The sequence below is a fragment of the Microtus pennsylvanicus genome, chromosome 4, assembly GCF_037038515.1.
Source record: "Microtus pennsylvanicus isolate mMicPen1 chromosome 4, mMicPen1.hap1, whole genome shotgun sequence".
Lineage (NCBI taxonomy): Eukaryota > Metazoa > Chordata > Mammalia > Rodentia > Cricetidae > Microtus > Microtus pennsylvanicus.
The window spans coordinates 75,284,597-75,302,358 of NC_134582.1; the positions used below are offsets into that span (position 1 = coordinate 75,284,597).

At 44.4% G+C, this 17,762-nt stretch overlaps 1 protein-coding gene across 7 annotated transcripts in view; it reads right to left on the reverse strand.

Moving 5' to 3' along the window:
* Nucleotides 1-17,762, reverse strand: part of Ntrk2 (neurotrophic receptor tyrosine kinase 2) — a 326,602-nt gene that overhangs the window by 273,498 nt on the left and 35,342 nt on the right. For all 7 annotated transcript variants that reach the window (XM_075969423.1, XM_075969425.1, XM_075969422.1 and 4 more), the window contains exons 5-6: nt 13,764-13,832; nt 10,168-10,322 (exon numbers count right to left, since the gene is read on the reverse strand). In XM_075969423.1, coding sequence (XP_075825538.1) covers nt 10,168-10,322; nt 13,764-13,832 — 224 coding nt within the window. The remainder of the gene's footprint in view (nt 1-10,167; nt 10,323-13,763; nt 13,833-17,762) is intronic.

Genomic DNA, 17,762 nt, shown 5'->3' on the forward strand with positions numbered 1-17,762 from the left:
CACTGACCATCCCATACATACTAACGATGAGAAATTATACGAGTCCTTATCACAATGAAAGATTGTGATGGTTGTGAGGGGAAATGTGAACACTGCGCTTATTTTTAGCATTTCAGTGGTGTGGTTTTCCACCTTATATTCCAAGGGCTCGACGGTTTTTATTCTAATTCCCGCACTTTTCACTTCTTAGGGATCCCTCCTCCCAGGTGTGCACACTCCCTTCACTGCCAAGAATCCCAGTACCTAAAGCTGGGCTGGGAGGGCTAACAGAATGTTGGTCCTGCCAATCAAAGCAGCCCCCCTACTTTATGTAAGGACTATTTGGAGGGGCTGTGTTTGCCCTGACAGCCAAGACTTCCAGGACTGTGATGGACCATTGTCTAGGAAGCAACTTGGAGGTCAGGAAAGGAGCTACAATCACTACTAAGTCACACTGCCACGTTGCACACACAAACTCCTCGTTACTAAGCAACCCTCGCCGGCTAAGCCACTGTTCTTTAGTATTGAAGTCACACTACACAGTATTTGTGCACAGCATGTCTCGTGGTGTTCTGACCACCGAGAAAGAACACCCTAATAAAATCTGGCCTTCTTGGAATGCACCTTTCCCATAGTACCCAATGGAGAGGAATGTTACATTTGTTGGTGGTTTCAGAGAAGCCCAGGCTATCCCTAGTTTCACAAGGCAGTGAAACACACAACAATGGTTAAGAGAAAGCACAGGAAACAAAAAACAGTATTAAGTCTTATTCATATAAACTGTGTGAATGAGGAAGCAGGTCAAGGCAAAATACCACTAAAGTTAGTGGTGTGGTCTGGGTAACTTCTTAAAAATACACATTTTCCTTATTTTGAGTCTAACGTCATTTAAGGAGTCTATAACCATACAGAAGTTGCTATTAAAACCACTCGAGTTATGATGTGGAGAGTAGTCTGGCCCCACCCGGATGGCGCTGATTCCTGTCCCCAGGGGCACCCATCCATCTATTCGCATTTCTTCTTTACTATTGATCTCCACCCCTCTAAATATTATGCTCGCACGCCTATTTGTTGGTTCTTTGGTTGTAGAATTACCTGCTGCTCTCCTGCCTGGAGAGAGCCAGAGTCTACTCCATCTGTGCACCAGCCTTGCCCACCTGCCCACCCAGACTCAGCACAGGGCTGTCTGTGCATCTTTCCACATGCAGCGAAGTCACATTCTCTACCGGGGACCTCAGTGTTATCATGATCTATAAACCTACGGAGCACGGAGCGATCTAAAACCCATAGAATCTATCCAGTTATCTTCATATCACTTTGAGGAAGAGACCATTCTGATTACTCAGCCCAACAGAAGGACTGCTGGACATTGTCCCAATGCACTGCTTCAATAGGGGAAAAGTCTATAAATATAAAAAAGGTCAATATGTAAGCCCACCATGTTTTCTATAAATGCCATAGCCTCGAATCTACCTGGAGCTCCTCAGAACCTTTCATTCTCTTTATAGAATGCATCTCCAGTTTTCTCTTGAGGAAAGAGGGTCCTATTGCCTGGACCATAGAGAGCAAAAAGCATATTAACTGTGGATACACAGCAGGTTTTCACTTTTCACACTGTCTGCCATGTCAGCTACACTCATGCACAGGTCACATTTTCCCTTGGTTTCCTCTGTGGACCACTTGGTAACCGACCTTCTGACTGCTACTACACATCCATTGGCCTTCCCAGCTAAGACCTTCTGGTGCTGCCTTGGGTCCAGCTTCCTTGTGTTTACAAACTCATTTACTGACTCTAGGGTGACCCTGGGAGCCAAACTTGTTCTAAAGATGTTACGCCTAGAAGCCCTTCCCAAAAGCCCATCCCAATGCTTTGGGACGTGTGCTTCCCTTTATGAGTGTATCTGTTATTTTAGATATTCTGAGCAGAGAAAAGTTAAAATGGGCTTTGGTAGGATATGTTACATCATAATCTCAATGATTCCGATAAAATCTGTTGTAGTCTGGTTTTTCAAGCCTCAGTGTAGATGAGTAACAGCCCTGAGGACGCTTGTTTACAGTAGCAGCAGTAGTAACATTTGCTGGGCACTCGTTAAAGTAGATGCTCTCATCCAGTGTGTTATAGCATCCTGATACCTAACCTTGAAGACAAATACTTTGCATTGTCTAATTCATGAATGTAAGTGTTATAAAAGTCAAGCACACTAGGCAGAGGTGGCTCACACCTTTAATCCAGCCCGGGAGGCAGAGGCAGGCGGATCTCTGTGAGTTCAAGGCCAGCCTGATCTATAAAAGCTAGTTCCAGGACAGGCTCCGAAGCAACACAGAGAAACCCTGTCTCAAAAGACAAAAACAAAACAAAAAAAGTCAAGCACATCTTTCAAAGTTGCCCAAGCCAATGTAGACTGAGACTTGGACCTGAAATCAAGGGCCTTTCCCACGACACACTACAGAACAATGCCCTCCAGGGTTGCACTCATTGTACAGATCATACATACTATATCAGATCCAGGATCTGAGGGTGTGATTCATTTGAAAAGAGTTCCCTGCCTATTTTGTGGAGGAAGAACGGGGCTCCTTGTTATAAACTAATCTGTCTGCCCTGTCATAAGGATTTCCAAAGGAATCTGTGCAAAATTGGCCAAGCTTACATCTTTCAAATGTAAAGTCCCCTGCAAACGAGTGAGCACCTGTCTCCAGCACTGATGTGCTGGCCGAGACCCAATCATGGAAAAAACAATCTGTACTTGAAATATCACTTGAGGCTTAATTAGCACAATAGAAATGAATTGGGAAGCATGGATGGCCAAAGCGGGATCAACCACTTGCCAGGCACCACTTTCTGGCTTAATAAGATTTGAAATAAGCACAGCACATAGCGAAGCCCACAGTGCTTCCAAAAGCTGCTAGCACACTGGATAGCCCTGCTAGCACACTGGGATAGACTGATGGGGTGTTCAGAAATTGAACAGAGAACATTTAAAATAACTGTATTTAAAACACTAAAAGAAACTGGTGCTGGTGGTGGCTCACATCTGTCACTCTAGAACTCAGTAGGCTGAGGCAGGAGGATGGCTGTGAGTAAGAAGCCAGCTTGAGCAGCATAGAGAGGACCTTCTTGCCCCCCAAAAGATGAATCTGCACAACCCGCCAGTGTTAGGATCCATTTGTAGGATCTACTTCAGTCCTCCAGAAACCTGGTCCACTGCATCCCTTACCCAGTTAATGTGGAAATAGCATGAACACACCCGCCACCTCACAACTGATCTTTTTTCTGAAGCTCAAAGGGGTTGTTCAGAGAAACAGACCACAATCTATATCACAGCGTGAATAAATATTTGGTCATTCATTGCAGGTTGGGACCTGTGGGGCATTTGAGCAGATAATAGTAATGGCACTAAACTCTTACCCCTGCTCCTAGCTGGACTCGTCAGTACAAAGACACAGGGAGAGAAGAAATGAGACTCTCTTCCATGCGATAAGGACAGACATGTCTCTGGACACTTAGGATGGCACTAAGGTATGACTGCCACACTAGACACCCCTACCCTCCCAATCCAACAGAGGAAAGAGAAATGTCAACCCTCTCATAGAGGATTCCTCTCGAACATCACACACATTCCATTCTAAGAATAAGGTGATTTAGGATAGCCAAGATGGTTCAGTCGATTAAGGTACTCGCCTGATGACCTGAGTTCAGTCTCTAGATTCCTTCTGGTGGGAGACAATTGACTCCCATAAACTGTCCTCTGTCATGCCAAGTGTAACTTGCAGACCCAGAAAGGAGACACGAGCTGACACTTGATAAGGTCACAGATACACAGGAGTGGTGGAAACTGTGGTGGGGCTGGATCTGACCTGGGATCAGGACCATGAGCATGCAGGGAATTCTGCAACACAGTGATGGAAGCTGGGGACTCAGGGAGGAAGTTTAATATGTCCTCAAGAAAACCCACAGGGATAGGGAGTCCCACAGCTTCCACAAGAAGCTGCAGGTTCAAGCAGGAGATCAAAGTTGACCCAGGACAGTGACTGATACTCAGGAGAAACAGATGAGTTGCTGGCCCTAAGTATCAATTCCACAGTGAAGAATGACACCCCAACTCTATTGTGACTCAGTCCTCTCCCTGACATGGTAAAAGAAGGATGGTGTGTTGAATTTTGAAAGAAAAGGAAGGAAGGAAGGAAGCAAGGGAGGGAGGGAGGGAGGGAGGGAGGGAGGGAGGGAGGGAGGAAGGAAGGAAGGAAGAAACAGAAAGAGGAAGGGAGGGAAGAAGGGAGGGAGAAAGAAAAGGAAGGAAGGAAGGAAGGAAGGAAGGAAGGAAGGAAGGAAGGAAGGAAGGAAGGAAGGAAGGAAGGGAAAAGGAACCAAAACCTAGTATAGAAACATAAAAAACAAGTCTGTTGAAAGAATTTCCAACCTTAGCTCAGGATGCATTGAGAACCAATAGATAAGATCAGAAATTTATAGTTAAAATACTAAATATGTAGAACAAAGAAAGTATACAGAAAGCAGCAAGAGAGAAATACATGTCACATATAAAGGCAGGCTCACCAGAACAGAACATTCTCAGCAGAAACCTTAAAGGCTGGTGGGTTTTAAGGTTTTTTTAAACCTTGAAATTTTCACACAATATATTTTCAATCTCTGAAACCTAATGGTTGCTAACCCAGATTACCATACCTAGCAAAACAATCTCTCATAATTGAAGGAGAAAAAAATCCTTGATAAAAACAAACTAAAGGAACGGATGACCTCTTAGCCAGCCCTAGAAAAGACAAGTTAAAGACTCCTCTGGGCTGAAGAGTAAGGTAAATATTCCCAACAAACTATGGGAAAGAACAAACCACATGAACAGCAGTTACACAGAGGAGAAATACAAAACCCCAGACACTATAAAAAATGACAGGATTCAATATATACCTTTCAATAACTATAAATATCAATTGTGTCAATTACTCCAATCAAAAGACACAGTCCAGCAGACCCAACTGAAAAATGACCCATTTACTTGTTGCCTCCAAGAGTGTATGTCTTCATCAAAAATGGGGTCAGCTTTAGGGTGAAAGGCTGGGAAAGGAATTCCAAGCAAACTGCTCTAAAAAACAAGCACCTGCCACTGTTCTGATATGTGACATATGAGACTCAAATCAGAACCAGTCATAAGATACAAAGGTCAGCACGTACTGACTCGGGGAGCAATCAGCCCATGAAGAGCATATTGCAATTCCAAATGCCTAACACACAGAACACGGGGCACCCAATCTCATAAAACAAGTGCTGCTAGATGTAATGACAGTCAAATCCCAACACACTGAGGCTAAAGGGCGTCATCACCCTACTCTCAACCAAAGACTGGTCATCCTTTCACAGATGCTTCTTAGGAAACAGCATTACTGATATCAAAACCAGGTAAAGACGCAACAACAGAGGGGGAATTATAGGGCAGTTTCCCAATGATCATATTTGCAAAACTTGTCAAGAACTTGCAGCTGAAGCGCATGTGCACGTCCGAAAGACCCTTCATCGTGAGCAAGTTGACTCCATCCCAGTGGCACAAGGACGGCTGAACATTTACAAATCAGTAAATATAATACACCACAGAGACAGACTCGAGCACAGCAGTCTATGGATCATCTCCAGAGACACAGAAATGGCTTTTGATGAAATCCAGCATGGCTTTAGAACAGACGCCCTCAAGAAGTTAGGAACAGGAAAAACATATTCCAACACACTAAAGGCTGTATGTAACAATCCTCTAATCATCATACCAAATGGGGGTAATCTAAAGCATTTCCACAGTAAGAGTGAGTACTCATTCTCCCCACTATTATCTAATAGTACTTGAAGTATTAGCTGAAGCAATAAGACAAGAAAAGAAAATAAAGTACTAACAAGACAGCAAGAAGCTAAATTCTCCCCATTTTTAGATAATGTAATATGCAGGAGACTCTACAGACTTCATCAGAAAACTCCTAGAGCTGATAAGTATTCTCAGCAAAGCAGCAGGAGGAAAAAACATTCAACTTCACTCACCATCAGATGCGTGAAATTAAAGAATCTCTTTTACCTTGCCCCAGTGAGAATCACAGACATTAACACATGCTAAAAAAAACATTGCTGAGATGAACAAAATAGAACCTTCACGCACTGCTTGGAGAGATATAAAGTGGCCCAGCCTCTGTGGAAGTATCTACAGAGCCTCCTCAGAAAAACCAAAACTAGAACCACCAAATGACCAAGTTCAACCATGTACTCACACCAGGATCCCAAGTCAGAGACAGCTTCAGATCATCCATGTTTGCTGCAGTTCTACACACGGCAGCTAAGTTACACAACACACCTCAGTGCCCACTGACGGAAATGACTAAAGAGCCTTGACCTGCTTTCCAGTTTGTGCTGAAGAATGAAGTATGTAATTCATGTCAACTGACCAATAATCATGTTAGGTGGATTGAGCCAGTTGCAGAAAGATGAGTACCCCATGTTTTCTCTCATTTGCAGGTACTGGATGTTGCATAGATACATAAAAACACATAGATGTCATAAAAACCGAAGCAAAATTGTTCAAGGAAACAAAGAGGACTAAAGGATAGGAGGGGTGGAAGGGGACACAGGGGCACAGAGACAATGCACTCAAAGAACATTGTATAACTGATTGAAAATGTCCTTAGGTGGCCCAGTAGCATGTACAATAGGTATGCACCAATGGAAATCTTAAATGTATTTTTAAGCTTTTAAAAAACACCATCAAGCAACATCTCCCCAGTTCTCTCCCTGTGGCTTACTCATGCATGTGTCTGAGCATAGCAAATGTTTTTGGTGTCTCTTCTCTGCCATTCAAACAGGAATACACACCTATGGTGATATGGAAGAAAATAATTCTGGTTTCTTAAGTAAAAACCCATAGATCATTGTGTCTTTCCAGTGTATTTCTGAATCACCTATTAACTCACCTTTATAAACATTTTCAAATTGCATTATTTATCTCCTAATGCTTTTGTTGTTGCTACAGATGTAGGACATCATGTCATTTGCATCTTCTGGTAATTTCTAATAAGTGGCAATACATGAAATCCAATACAATCATTAGTCAATTGCTTGTAAACATTTTCTTTTGAACAGAAAAAATAAAAACAAAATTTAAGATGATAAAACACTAAGAAATGGGTGAAGAGATGCAAAGAGATATAAATATTTTTCCCTTTTTGGTGCTATATATTCTAGGCACAGAAAATGCACAGTGAAATATATATAGTAAATGTTTTGGATTTCTTATTTTTTCAAAAAAATCAGAAGTGTACTTTGTAACTTTCAAACAAATAAAAAAACCAGAAACTAAAGATGAAAATAAATGAAAGAAAAGAGGAAATCCTACAGAGAATTGAGAAAAGCATAGGAAGAGGAGCATTTACCAAATCATAAGTCAGTTTGCTATACACTGAAGAATATTAATAATCGGAACACTACACACTCAAAGACCAGGCAGCACTTTTAAGAGTTTGCTGATTTCGGGACATATAACGGTGTAGCAGACTCTAATGGTTCACCTAAGAGAGAAGTCCAGCTCTCTGTGATGTCTTCTGGAGGAGCATTTACAGGAGCATGAAGAAGGATGCTGTGGAAACACTATGATAGCAATAATACGGGAATTGGGGCTGGAGAGAGGCTCAGCAGTCAAGAGTGCTTGCTGCTCTTCGGAGGACTGGGTTCAGTTCCCAACACCCACATGGTGGCTCACAACAATCTGTGATTCCAGTTCCAGGGGATCCAGTGCCCTCTTCTGGCCCCTATGGTCACTGCATGCTTGTGGTGCACGTAATGCGTTCAGGCACATACATATACAGATGGTTTTTTTTAATTAAAAATAAATAAAAATAAAATCTTTCTTTATAATGGGAAATAAGCCAAATAGCCATCAACACAGAACACTTAGTGTAATTAAGATACATTTGACCACAAATGCTTCGTAATAGTTAGACTCTAATGGGCCTGTCACTACTGAGTTAAAATGATTATAATTTTTTTTAAATGTGTTTTTATAGAGTACAGGAAAATACTTTTTATGACAAAATGTATTTCTATTACCCATGCAGTTGCAAATAAATAAAAATGCCTTGAAAAACACAGATGAGTAAGGAAAGTCCAAACAAGCGCCTCAGGAAAGTGGCAGACACCGAAGTGTGCAAATTCACCGACACAGCCCCAAATGTTGCTCTAACAAGCACTGATAACACCACAATGGATCACAAATGTGGCCATTTAGTCCTAGCGTGTCAATAAAACCTCAGTTCCCTGCAAGGAGTGTGTGTATATGTATGTGTGTCTGTATGTGTGAAAATGTTACTCTCAAACATTAAGAACTGTGGAGAAAAACAAAAGAAATGAAAAATTTGGGGAGCAGTGAACCCCCAGATACTGAATTTCTTGTAAATAACTTGTTCTCCCTGCTCCAAGTGCCTACAGCTGCTCTGAGCATGAGACCCTCAGGAGTTCCTGATGGCAGGGGAGAGGTTTCTGGTGGGTTTGAATGGGGCGTGGCTATCCCTAGATAAGCTGCCCAATAAAGGGGGCATTCTTGGAGCATTCTGGTATCAAGGATGGTCAGTGTCTCTGTGTGTTTGTGTGTTTCAGTCTCCAGCCCATTGCCTGGTACATGAACTGTATGGTACGCTGCAGAAAAATATCAAAAATAGACTTAAGAAAAAAATAAGAATCTGGTTCCCTTGAACATTCTTCTATTTGGATCTCAGAGGTCAACCATACCAAGGACGGGTGACCTCTGAGCCCGTGTCAGGGCGTCAGGACCCTGCAGCCACATTTTAAGATGGATAAAGAGAGAGTTGATGTCAGGCAAAGACAAAGCAGACACCAGCTGGAGGCGGTTCATGGGACAAGGGCCTGTGTCAGATGCTCTCTTCGAGTTTCCTGGATCAGAAGGCCAAAACAGCTGTGGGGATTTGGGTGGGAGCCGAGTGACCAGGGGACTCAACAGTGACTCTCTTGCCCCTCTCGGCAGTTTCTCTCGGCAGTTCTAGCATGCACCCAGGTGGAGACAGCTGTCTCTCATCAGCTGGGAATAGACACCTACTAAGCGATATTAGGTGTGCTGGGAGTTTTGTTTCGTTTTGTTTTTTTTTTTTTTTAAGGTTGGCTGATAGAGAAGGCTGAGGGACGCCGGCAAGAGAACAGCGCGGAACTCCCCCATGAGGAGAGCAGAAGACTCTCTGCACCTGAGAGATCTGTGTGGCACAGAGTAAGGAGCCAGCGCTTATCGCTTTATTATCTTCATAAGATCCCCTCAAGGGTAAGCAGCCATAGTGTTGGTTTTAATAAAAGTGGGACTTCAAACAGGGGCTTCTAAAGGCAAACGGCTAACACACACGCCTGTGGACACCGATCAGGTGCACGTAATCCCCTGCTTTGTCACCAGTCGCCTGGGCCAGAGCGAAGAGAATCTTTGAGAGCTTGCCCCACCCCCGTTGGAAAGACCTAAGCTGTACGGATGGACTAACACCCACATGTGGGGGTTCTAGAAACAAGGCACGGGGTCCTAAAATCCTAACCTTGACTCTGATTGTCCTCCTTGCGGGACATTAGCTCTAACCGAGAGCGGAGTTTTGCCCTAAGATGTTATTTTAAACTCTCTAGAAATGTTGGGGAAAATGGGAGCTTGAACCCAGATACAGGAACAAGTGGATGGAAGCACAGTCGGCCATGGCACAGTGTGGGGCAGCAAGGCAGGCCTAAGGGGCTGCAGGTTTGGACTGTTTGCTTCGGCTTAGACTCTTCCAGCACCCCGAGGTCCTTCCCTCTGTATGGCCTACGTAGGTGACCTGGGAGGGCTGGACTCCTCAAGGACATTTTCTGGGAGACCTGAGAGGTGGATAGATGGATGGACAGATGGACTGGCAGACAAATCAACAAGGGAATCAACAGTAGACTTTTATCCCCATGTTCTTCAACATCAGCCATTCAGAATGTTCTACTTTGAAAGAATATTCACTGAAGGTGCTCCAGGCTGGCTTCCCCACACTGCCTGTAAACGTCTGATTCACCAGACATACCCACAACACACTCTGTGAAGCCGGGTAGTGGTTTTCTCCCCAGACTCACTACCACTCACTACCATACCAAGGCAATTAGAATAATTAATTTACCCTAGAACCCATTGATCTAAAATAAATTACCGCAGTTGGGTATCTGCAGGTTTGCCAGGGGCGTGTTCTTGCTGCTTTCATTGAGACAGTACAAATCCTGCATGTCTGGGCTGCCCTTTGTCTCTTGGAGAGTCTTGATCCACATAATGTCGCAGGAACACGTGAACGGATTGCCCACCAGGACCCTACATGGGACAGAAATACAACCCGGTCAGGCTCCACACAAGTTTCCGCTTCGCTGGTGTTTGTGAACTGACCACAGGAGGAAAGCATCTTCGGCGTCAACCTCTGAACGGCATGGCCACCTTCGTGGCGTGACAGTGCTTATTATTCATCCCAGTATCTAAAACTACTGTGCTGCTGTTCTGTGCAAACACTGTAGACACTAAAGATAGCGAAGAAATGCAGAACTTTACAGAGCATGCAGGAAAACAGATCCGAACAACACACAGCTACGGCAGGGCATCTCACGAGGGGGAGGGGGCTGCTTCCGTGCGTAAGTGAAGCTGTCAGTGATAATATTTTAGAAGCATTAATACAAGTTAGATACTTAAGAGTTCTCACTTCAGTAGGCCCAGTAGAACCATTTTGTCTCCATTTAAAATGAAATTAGAGCTATCGGGATCCAAGGCTGAGGTGCAGGAACCAGGAGGCTGTCTCTCTGGCCTTTCTGCATTATGCAACCAGAGTCCTTTTCATTCATGCAAGATGGTTAAGGGCTAAGCTGGGCAGAAGGAAGGTAGAGAACACATATGCACATCTTCAACACAGTGAGGGTTTCTGGGGTTGATACGCTGGACTCCCCAGGCTGAGCTGTGCAGCCTGCTGCCGGAGGGTGTGCTAGACCTCAGCCAAGCTGTCTGGATGCTTATGTACTACAGTGGGTGAAAGAGGAAGTGGTCAAGAGGAAAACAAAAACCACAGGGAAAATCTTTAATGCTATTTATAATGCTCCGCGGCCTATTTAAGATGAATTCCATTTATGATAATGAACCTTTAAATGAGGCCATTTCCAATCGTTACATAGACGCTGCCTGGCGCTAACCACAATGCTTAAGATTTCCTGAGGATGGGACCTGGCTTTGCAGCATCGTTTACTCCTGTGGTTTTCTGATTGTGCTCTAAGAATCTCAGAGGCCCCTGGAGACTTTCCTGTGAGTTTCTTGGGGGGTGAAGGGGAAATGTGGTCATGGTGGACTGGCTTAATTTCTATCTGCTCACTCATCTCCAAATATTCTGCCAACATCCAAACAGGATTTGATGTTATACGGCATGGAATAGCAGACAGAAAGACCCACCATTGGCTCCAAGTCAAGGCACCCAAGACAGTTCCTAGAGTTCCGAGTACACAAATAGCCAACGTCTTTCTAAAATGAGGCTGTAATCAAATAAACCAAATGGAAAAAAAAAAGGCAGGGATCTTCAATTAGGAACCCAGGATGCTCACATGGCCGCACAGCGCCGGCAGAGGGCTGACTCTCTCCTCTCTTCAAGTGTTATCTGCCCTGGTTGGCCTAGGCACCCACCTCTCCCACTAAGGGATGGAATCCTAGACGGAATTTTCTCCCTTTCGTTCTGACAGGTAGCCTACACACCGTCAGCGCCTGGTGAATGATTTGCTGTGAGCAAGAAGCTCGCAGGATGCTGAAGCATGAACTAGAAAGTAGAACTCTGATTTTCCATTCATCCAGGAAACGTTACACAGTGGCACCCAAAGCCTTTACTTGGAGGACCTTGCCCTGTGTCCCATACCTGCCTCTGAGAGGGTCACATCTCTTGCTGTGTGAGAAAAAGGCACACAGCGCACGTCCTCACTCACAGGTGGGGCAAATTAAGCTGGTGTCCTAGGCATAAGGTGTAGGGCAGTGGTGACTGGAAGCTGGGAAGGGTGGCGGGAAGGGCAATGGAGGCTGCCAGCTGGGTACAAAATCACAGCTAGGCAGAGGAAGTCACAGCGTTCCACAGTAGAGTAGACCTACTGTATCAAACAGTAATTTATATTTCAAAAGAGTTAGAAGAAAGTATTGAGTGTTGCATATTTGAGATTTTATATAAACATATATATATGTATAATCAGAATATCACTATATAAGATATGTATAGATCCTATATACAACATACAAATGTCAAATATACTACACCCCCAATGAGATATATACCTAGTATCTATTTAAAATAGATGCACGGTGCACCTGAGCATGGTGAAGGGCCCTCTTCGTGGGGTTGTGTCCTTGTCCTGAGCACCTAATCCAATGAGCACTCCTTCTTTTGGCATTAATTTGAAGACTGTGCCATCACCCCCAGTCTCCCACTCTGTTAGATCAAAGCCTATCCACATCCCCACTGCCCTTCCCAACCCCTTCCCCCCATACACATACCCTATACCTCAGAATTCAGACCTGCCTTTTAGCTCTGCTGGGCATAGCTATTTCTGGCAGTATGGTTCTCTACTAGTTAAAGCAAAAAACTGGTCCAAAGCCCATGTGAGTTGTTCTCCGTGGAAGTGCCAAGGGGCTCCCTGCTTGGGGCAGCTGGCACTCAGATGTGTACACACCAGCCTGGATGTACCTGACACACATGCTCATATGTCAGCCTTGGAGGCTGGGTTCCATTGTGCCTTCTTCTCTAGGGGACTTCATCCTGGTACTCAGAGCCCAAGACACCTCTTAACCCTGTCACTGCCTGGAGCAACAGCAAGGTGGGGACAGGAACCACCCCAGATGGGAACAGAGCCCAAGGACCGTCCCACCTCTCTGATGTCTAGGAGCAGACCGGGCAGTGGCCCTGGAACCCACTTCCTCTGCCCTGAGCTCTGAAGATTCCCACTGCGGCTTTTGATGCATGACTACTCTTGCTCCACCCCACATTCCTGACTTTCCAAAGAAAAGAAATCCTGAGACTGGTTCCTGAATGTTTCTAAGTGGTTGAAGCTAATGCTTCTTCCTACCCTCTAAGGTCTGTCCTTCCAGCCCTGGGCTTGCCTTGGGTATCCCTCAAGCCCCTGCCCACAGCAATGGCGGCCTTCATATTTGTGTCATGGTGATTACACCAAGAACCATCTGAGGTGTTGGCTGTCGGCCATCAACACATCTCAGTGTTTTCCCTATCATTTAACAGAAGAGGAGACTGGAACATAAGGATAAATATTGAGCACCGTGGTGGACCTCGGAGAAAAGCTCCCAGAGATGGCAGGGGTGGAGAACGGTCTCTCTTCCACAGTTGGCTACACCCAAGCCTTTGCTGGCCTGAGACTGACAAAGCTGGAAGGGTTTTATCTGCTGCAATTTCCTCTGTGATGAACTTGCTTTATTTTAGGGCTTGGATAAAACAGGAGCCAGAAGACATAAAATATAAAGCCACTTTAACACAAAACTCCCTGCTGTTTTTTTTTCTCTTTTCCCTCTATTAGAAAATAAATTATTTATGTAAAAACAGCATTCAGCTGATCATAATGACATACAATTGAGATTGAGATTTTAATCACCCAATTGGGGCAAAACTAGAGAAATCATTTTTCAAGAGTTTTGATGCAACACAAACTTGCAATGGTACTTGTTAAAAAAAAATACCAATTATCCTTTCTTTTGAAAATTTTCTCCCAAATGTCCGACAAAATCATTACTTACAGCTCAGACAAGTCAAGGTGGCGGAAATGCTTCCTCGACAAACTCGTCAGCTTGTTTCGTGTGAGATTCCTGGGAGAAATAAGATACATTAAGTGTGAATTTAAAAGGTTGTGGTTTTAAAATGATGTGTTCAAATAAATACTTTGTTTTCAAAACGTAATTTTCTTGGATTGGGTAAACATGTTCCTTAGTACCCATGGTGTCTTTTACCTAGAAAGCCAACTTCCTGGGTTCCCTGCCCCTCTCGCAGTTTCTACGCACTACGGAAGGGTGGGCACCTCGCGAGTCTATTTTTAATATCTTTGTTTCACAAGAGCTTATGCTTCACAAATTGACTGGCGGTTCAGTCCTAAGTCTTGTGGAGATCCTGACAGTTTGAACATTAAGTTGGGAACTATGTAATAAAATATAACATCATAAGCTCACGAGAACAGAAAAACTTTACAGCTATAAAGCATCTTGAACATTTTAAAGTATGTGGCAAATAAAACTTGGAAAAGACATAGAATTTAAACAGTCTTTCCAGGGAAGAGCACACCTGACTGGAACTGTCCTGATGAGACCATTTACACAGGGCCTTCATGAGCAAAGAACTCCAGGATGGGCTCTATCTTGAGCTCCCCAGAAATATGACATATTTAGATTTACATAAATCAATGGAAAGTTGCCCTATTGAGGGTGAAAAAAAAAATAAAAAACCAAACCTAATGAATTTCCCGGTGTGTTCCAAATATACGTGTTTCTCAGGCAGGTGGGCATTTTCGGTAATCTGTGCCACGATCACTGGGATGGGAAATTCCCAGCCGTCATCCTGGCAGCTGAGTTTGTTGACTGTTTAAATTTTACTTCACGTTATGAGATATACGGTGTAAGAGTGACAGCAACCCTGAGGCCAGAATGCTATGTTAGTCCAAGGGTGTCTCCGTGGAAGTGCTCTAATCCATGTGAACAGGCCTCTTGGAGAGCCAGGGAAACCCAGGAGCTGAATCAAGAGCTAGAACTAGCCAGCTGGGGAATGGTGAATGTGGCTTCTCAGAACTCAAGGGTGCGTATGACCATCCGGTGAACCTCCTTCACAGAGATCCCACCCACCTGAACCCAGACTGACAGCAGGATGCCCTGTGCCTTCTAAGCTTGCATCTTCTCCATTCACAGGAGAACAATGTGCTTATCCCCAGGAAATGGTATCCCACATCAAAGTATAATCCACCAGGAAGTTGCAGGACATGCCCATATAAGGCTTTCCTTTTGGAACTTGAACTGAGAATGGCTTTGGTGGAGCCCATCACATCAAAAGAGTCTATGCCTGCCTTTTGGGCTCAGATATGTTCATATTCATCACAATTCCCAATCCTTCTGAAAAAGTGGAAAAAGAAAAAAATCTGTTCTTCTCTCCCAAGATAAATAAAAACAGAGAGGAGGAAAGAAGGGAGAGGGAGGTGAGAATGGAGCTGTGGAGGAGAGGAAGAGAGAAAAAGAGGCGAAGACCGGGAACAAGAGGAAGCAAAGGGAGGAATGGGGAAGAGTCCCCATCAGGTCCACGCTGCCCTGCAGAGCAGCCTCCCCCGGCAGCTCCACGCTGCCCTCCCGGGAAGCAGCTGCTCTGTTGGGCTGCCAGCAGCACAGTGCAGCACGGGGTTACGAGCCAAAGAACAAGATGAGTTTTATGAAGCATACTTAGGAATGGGGCCAAAAGCCAAAAAGGAGGAAGAAGGAAGAAAAAAGAATCAACAATCCTCTTACTGTTCGATTGTAAAACTTTGTTAAGAGCAGAATTAGCACCTCGGCAAAGCCCCTGGAAAACACACAGGCTGGCTTTTCTCACAGTCCCTGTGGTTTTAGGGTCTGGGCAGCAGTTAAAGGCACCTAGACACACATTCAGAGAGGAGCTCTGAGAGGTCACTGTGTGAGGCTAACATGGACTAGGCAAACTGAGGCAAGGGTGAGCCAGGGTTCCCCTCTGAAGTTTCTCAAAGCCCGGAGGGCCATAGCCCCATCTTTCCCATGTGTCTGTATAGGAGGGGAGCTAAGAAGGGCTGTCAGGCCAGCCTAGGGCTGGGGAGAGACAGCTTTAGAACACAGCTCTTCATTGATCACTTGGAGCCCACTGTGTTGATAACTGGGGTCAGTACAATTTGCATTCAGGAAATCCAGGGAAAAAAAGCTGGTCCCCAGGGTCCTGAGTCCCAAGCAGAAGCTGGGACAGAAGGCAGATGCTAGAACTGACTCCCCTCTCCATCCCTACCATCCTCCAAGACAGGCTAGCTTCATTCTGTGGCTAGGAAAAGCCCCTTTCTCCAAGTGAAAGCCCGAGGCTCGCTGTCATCTCTCCACTCTTCATGAGTGCCTAAATACTGGCCTAATGTCACTGGGTCCTACTGCTTGACAATAGCTACACAAATCAATAGAGGTTTTGAAGTTAGACCAATTATTGGCTCCTGGCTTGTAGGCTAGTAAGGAAGCTATATAGAATATCTACCTCTTTTTAGTGTCCTATCTTAAGACCACATCAAGAGGCAGGAGCAGACACATAACTTTATGTCTATGCAAGCGAGAACACCATTAAAATTGTTCTCTCACATAGCAACACACAAAAGAAAGACATGCGGGGCTATCAATAGAATTACAATTAGCCATGGCCCTCTGTTCATATTATAATGGGAGCATCAATCCCCCGAGGAATCAGACAACACACAATGAAACTGCTGAGCGATTTGGGTCTAAGGTCATCTGTAATGAAAATTCGAAAACTTAACTGTCAAGGTAATTAATTACTTCTGAAAGGTGGCAGTGGGACATTTTTCCATTCTCACCCTGCTGTCGTGCCTGTGCCACCAAGGGCTACCAACACATCAGGTTTGCCCCCAACAAACCAATCCAGACAGGCTGGCAAGAAGTGTTTCAAGAAAAAAAAAGTGTTTTAAAATGTGCCCAGAGTTTTATTCCGGTTTTGCAGAATGTTTTATATCTTAGAAAGTGACTTCATTATTCCTGTCACATATAAAATATGAACTCAGGATAATGACTTTATGAAATTAAGGTCTTCAGTAAAATCAACACATCTCCACAGAGCACCCAGGCAGTCTGATCCAAGACAATGAATTCTTTAATAACCAGCATGGAAACCATCCTGGGAACTGTTTTCCCCAGGGAGGGGGAAGGGGCAGATGTCACAAGATGATAGTGATAGCAGAGAGTTTATCTCCCTTATTCCTGTCTTAGGAACACGGTGAAGAGCTGGCCCGCAGGTAAGTCACACAGCTCCCTCAGCTGGGTTTTTGTCTGTGTACTGGGGATATAGACATTGCTCTGTGCAAGTAAAATGCCCAGGTGAGACCCAGCGGGTAAAAGGCCAACTAACGGTGAAATGCAAGAGACTTTGGCTAGCAAGAACTCCGATGACAGCCCTCCAGCAAAAGACTGATTCCACCCAAAGCTCACAGTGTGAGGAAATCCGAATTGGGGGAGGGACCATGACATTTTTGTCTTGAGGGTCATCTGTTTGATAGGCTATCTCAGGAAGCGCAGAATTTGTTGACTTAACTGGTAGCAGTGAGGGGCTTACCAGAAAACCATATAATAACTCTTATTTGCACATTTTCAATGGATTCCAGTCAACAAAATACCAACATGACTCGGGGCAAAGCAGCTCCTACTACTAAGAGTCATCTGGACTGTTAGCATAGTCGGTGATTGATTTCCTTTCCTCTATTTTTATCAATCCATGGCACATGCTGCTGAGAAAATGAAGGCTCAAATGGTCCTATTATAAGGGAAAAAGCATTAGTAATTTTTATTTCCTTAAGCCATCCAAGGCCAAGTCAGCATCTTGATTACTTAGCTTGATGTCTTCCAGGGAGTGTGTCTTATTCCAAAGAAAAGAATCAAGACCTTTGTACAAGGACATCGTTTTCACATCAGAGTCCTTGCCGTTGGCCCAGAGCTCTGTCCAAGATGGAAATGGCCCAGAAATTCACAAAAGGGAATGAACAGGCTGTT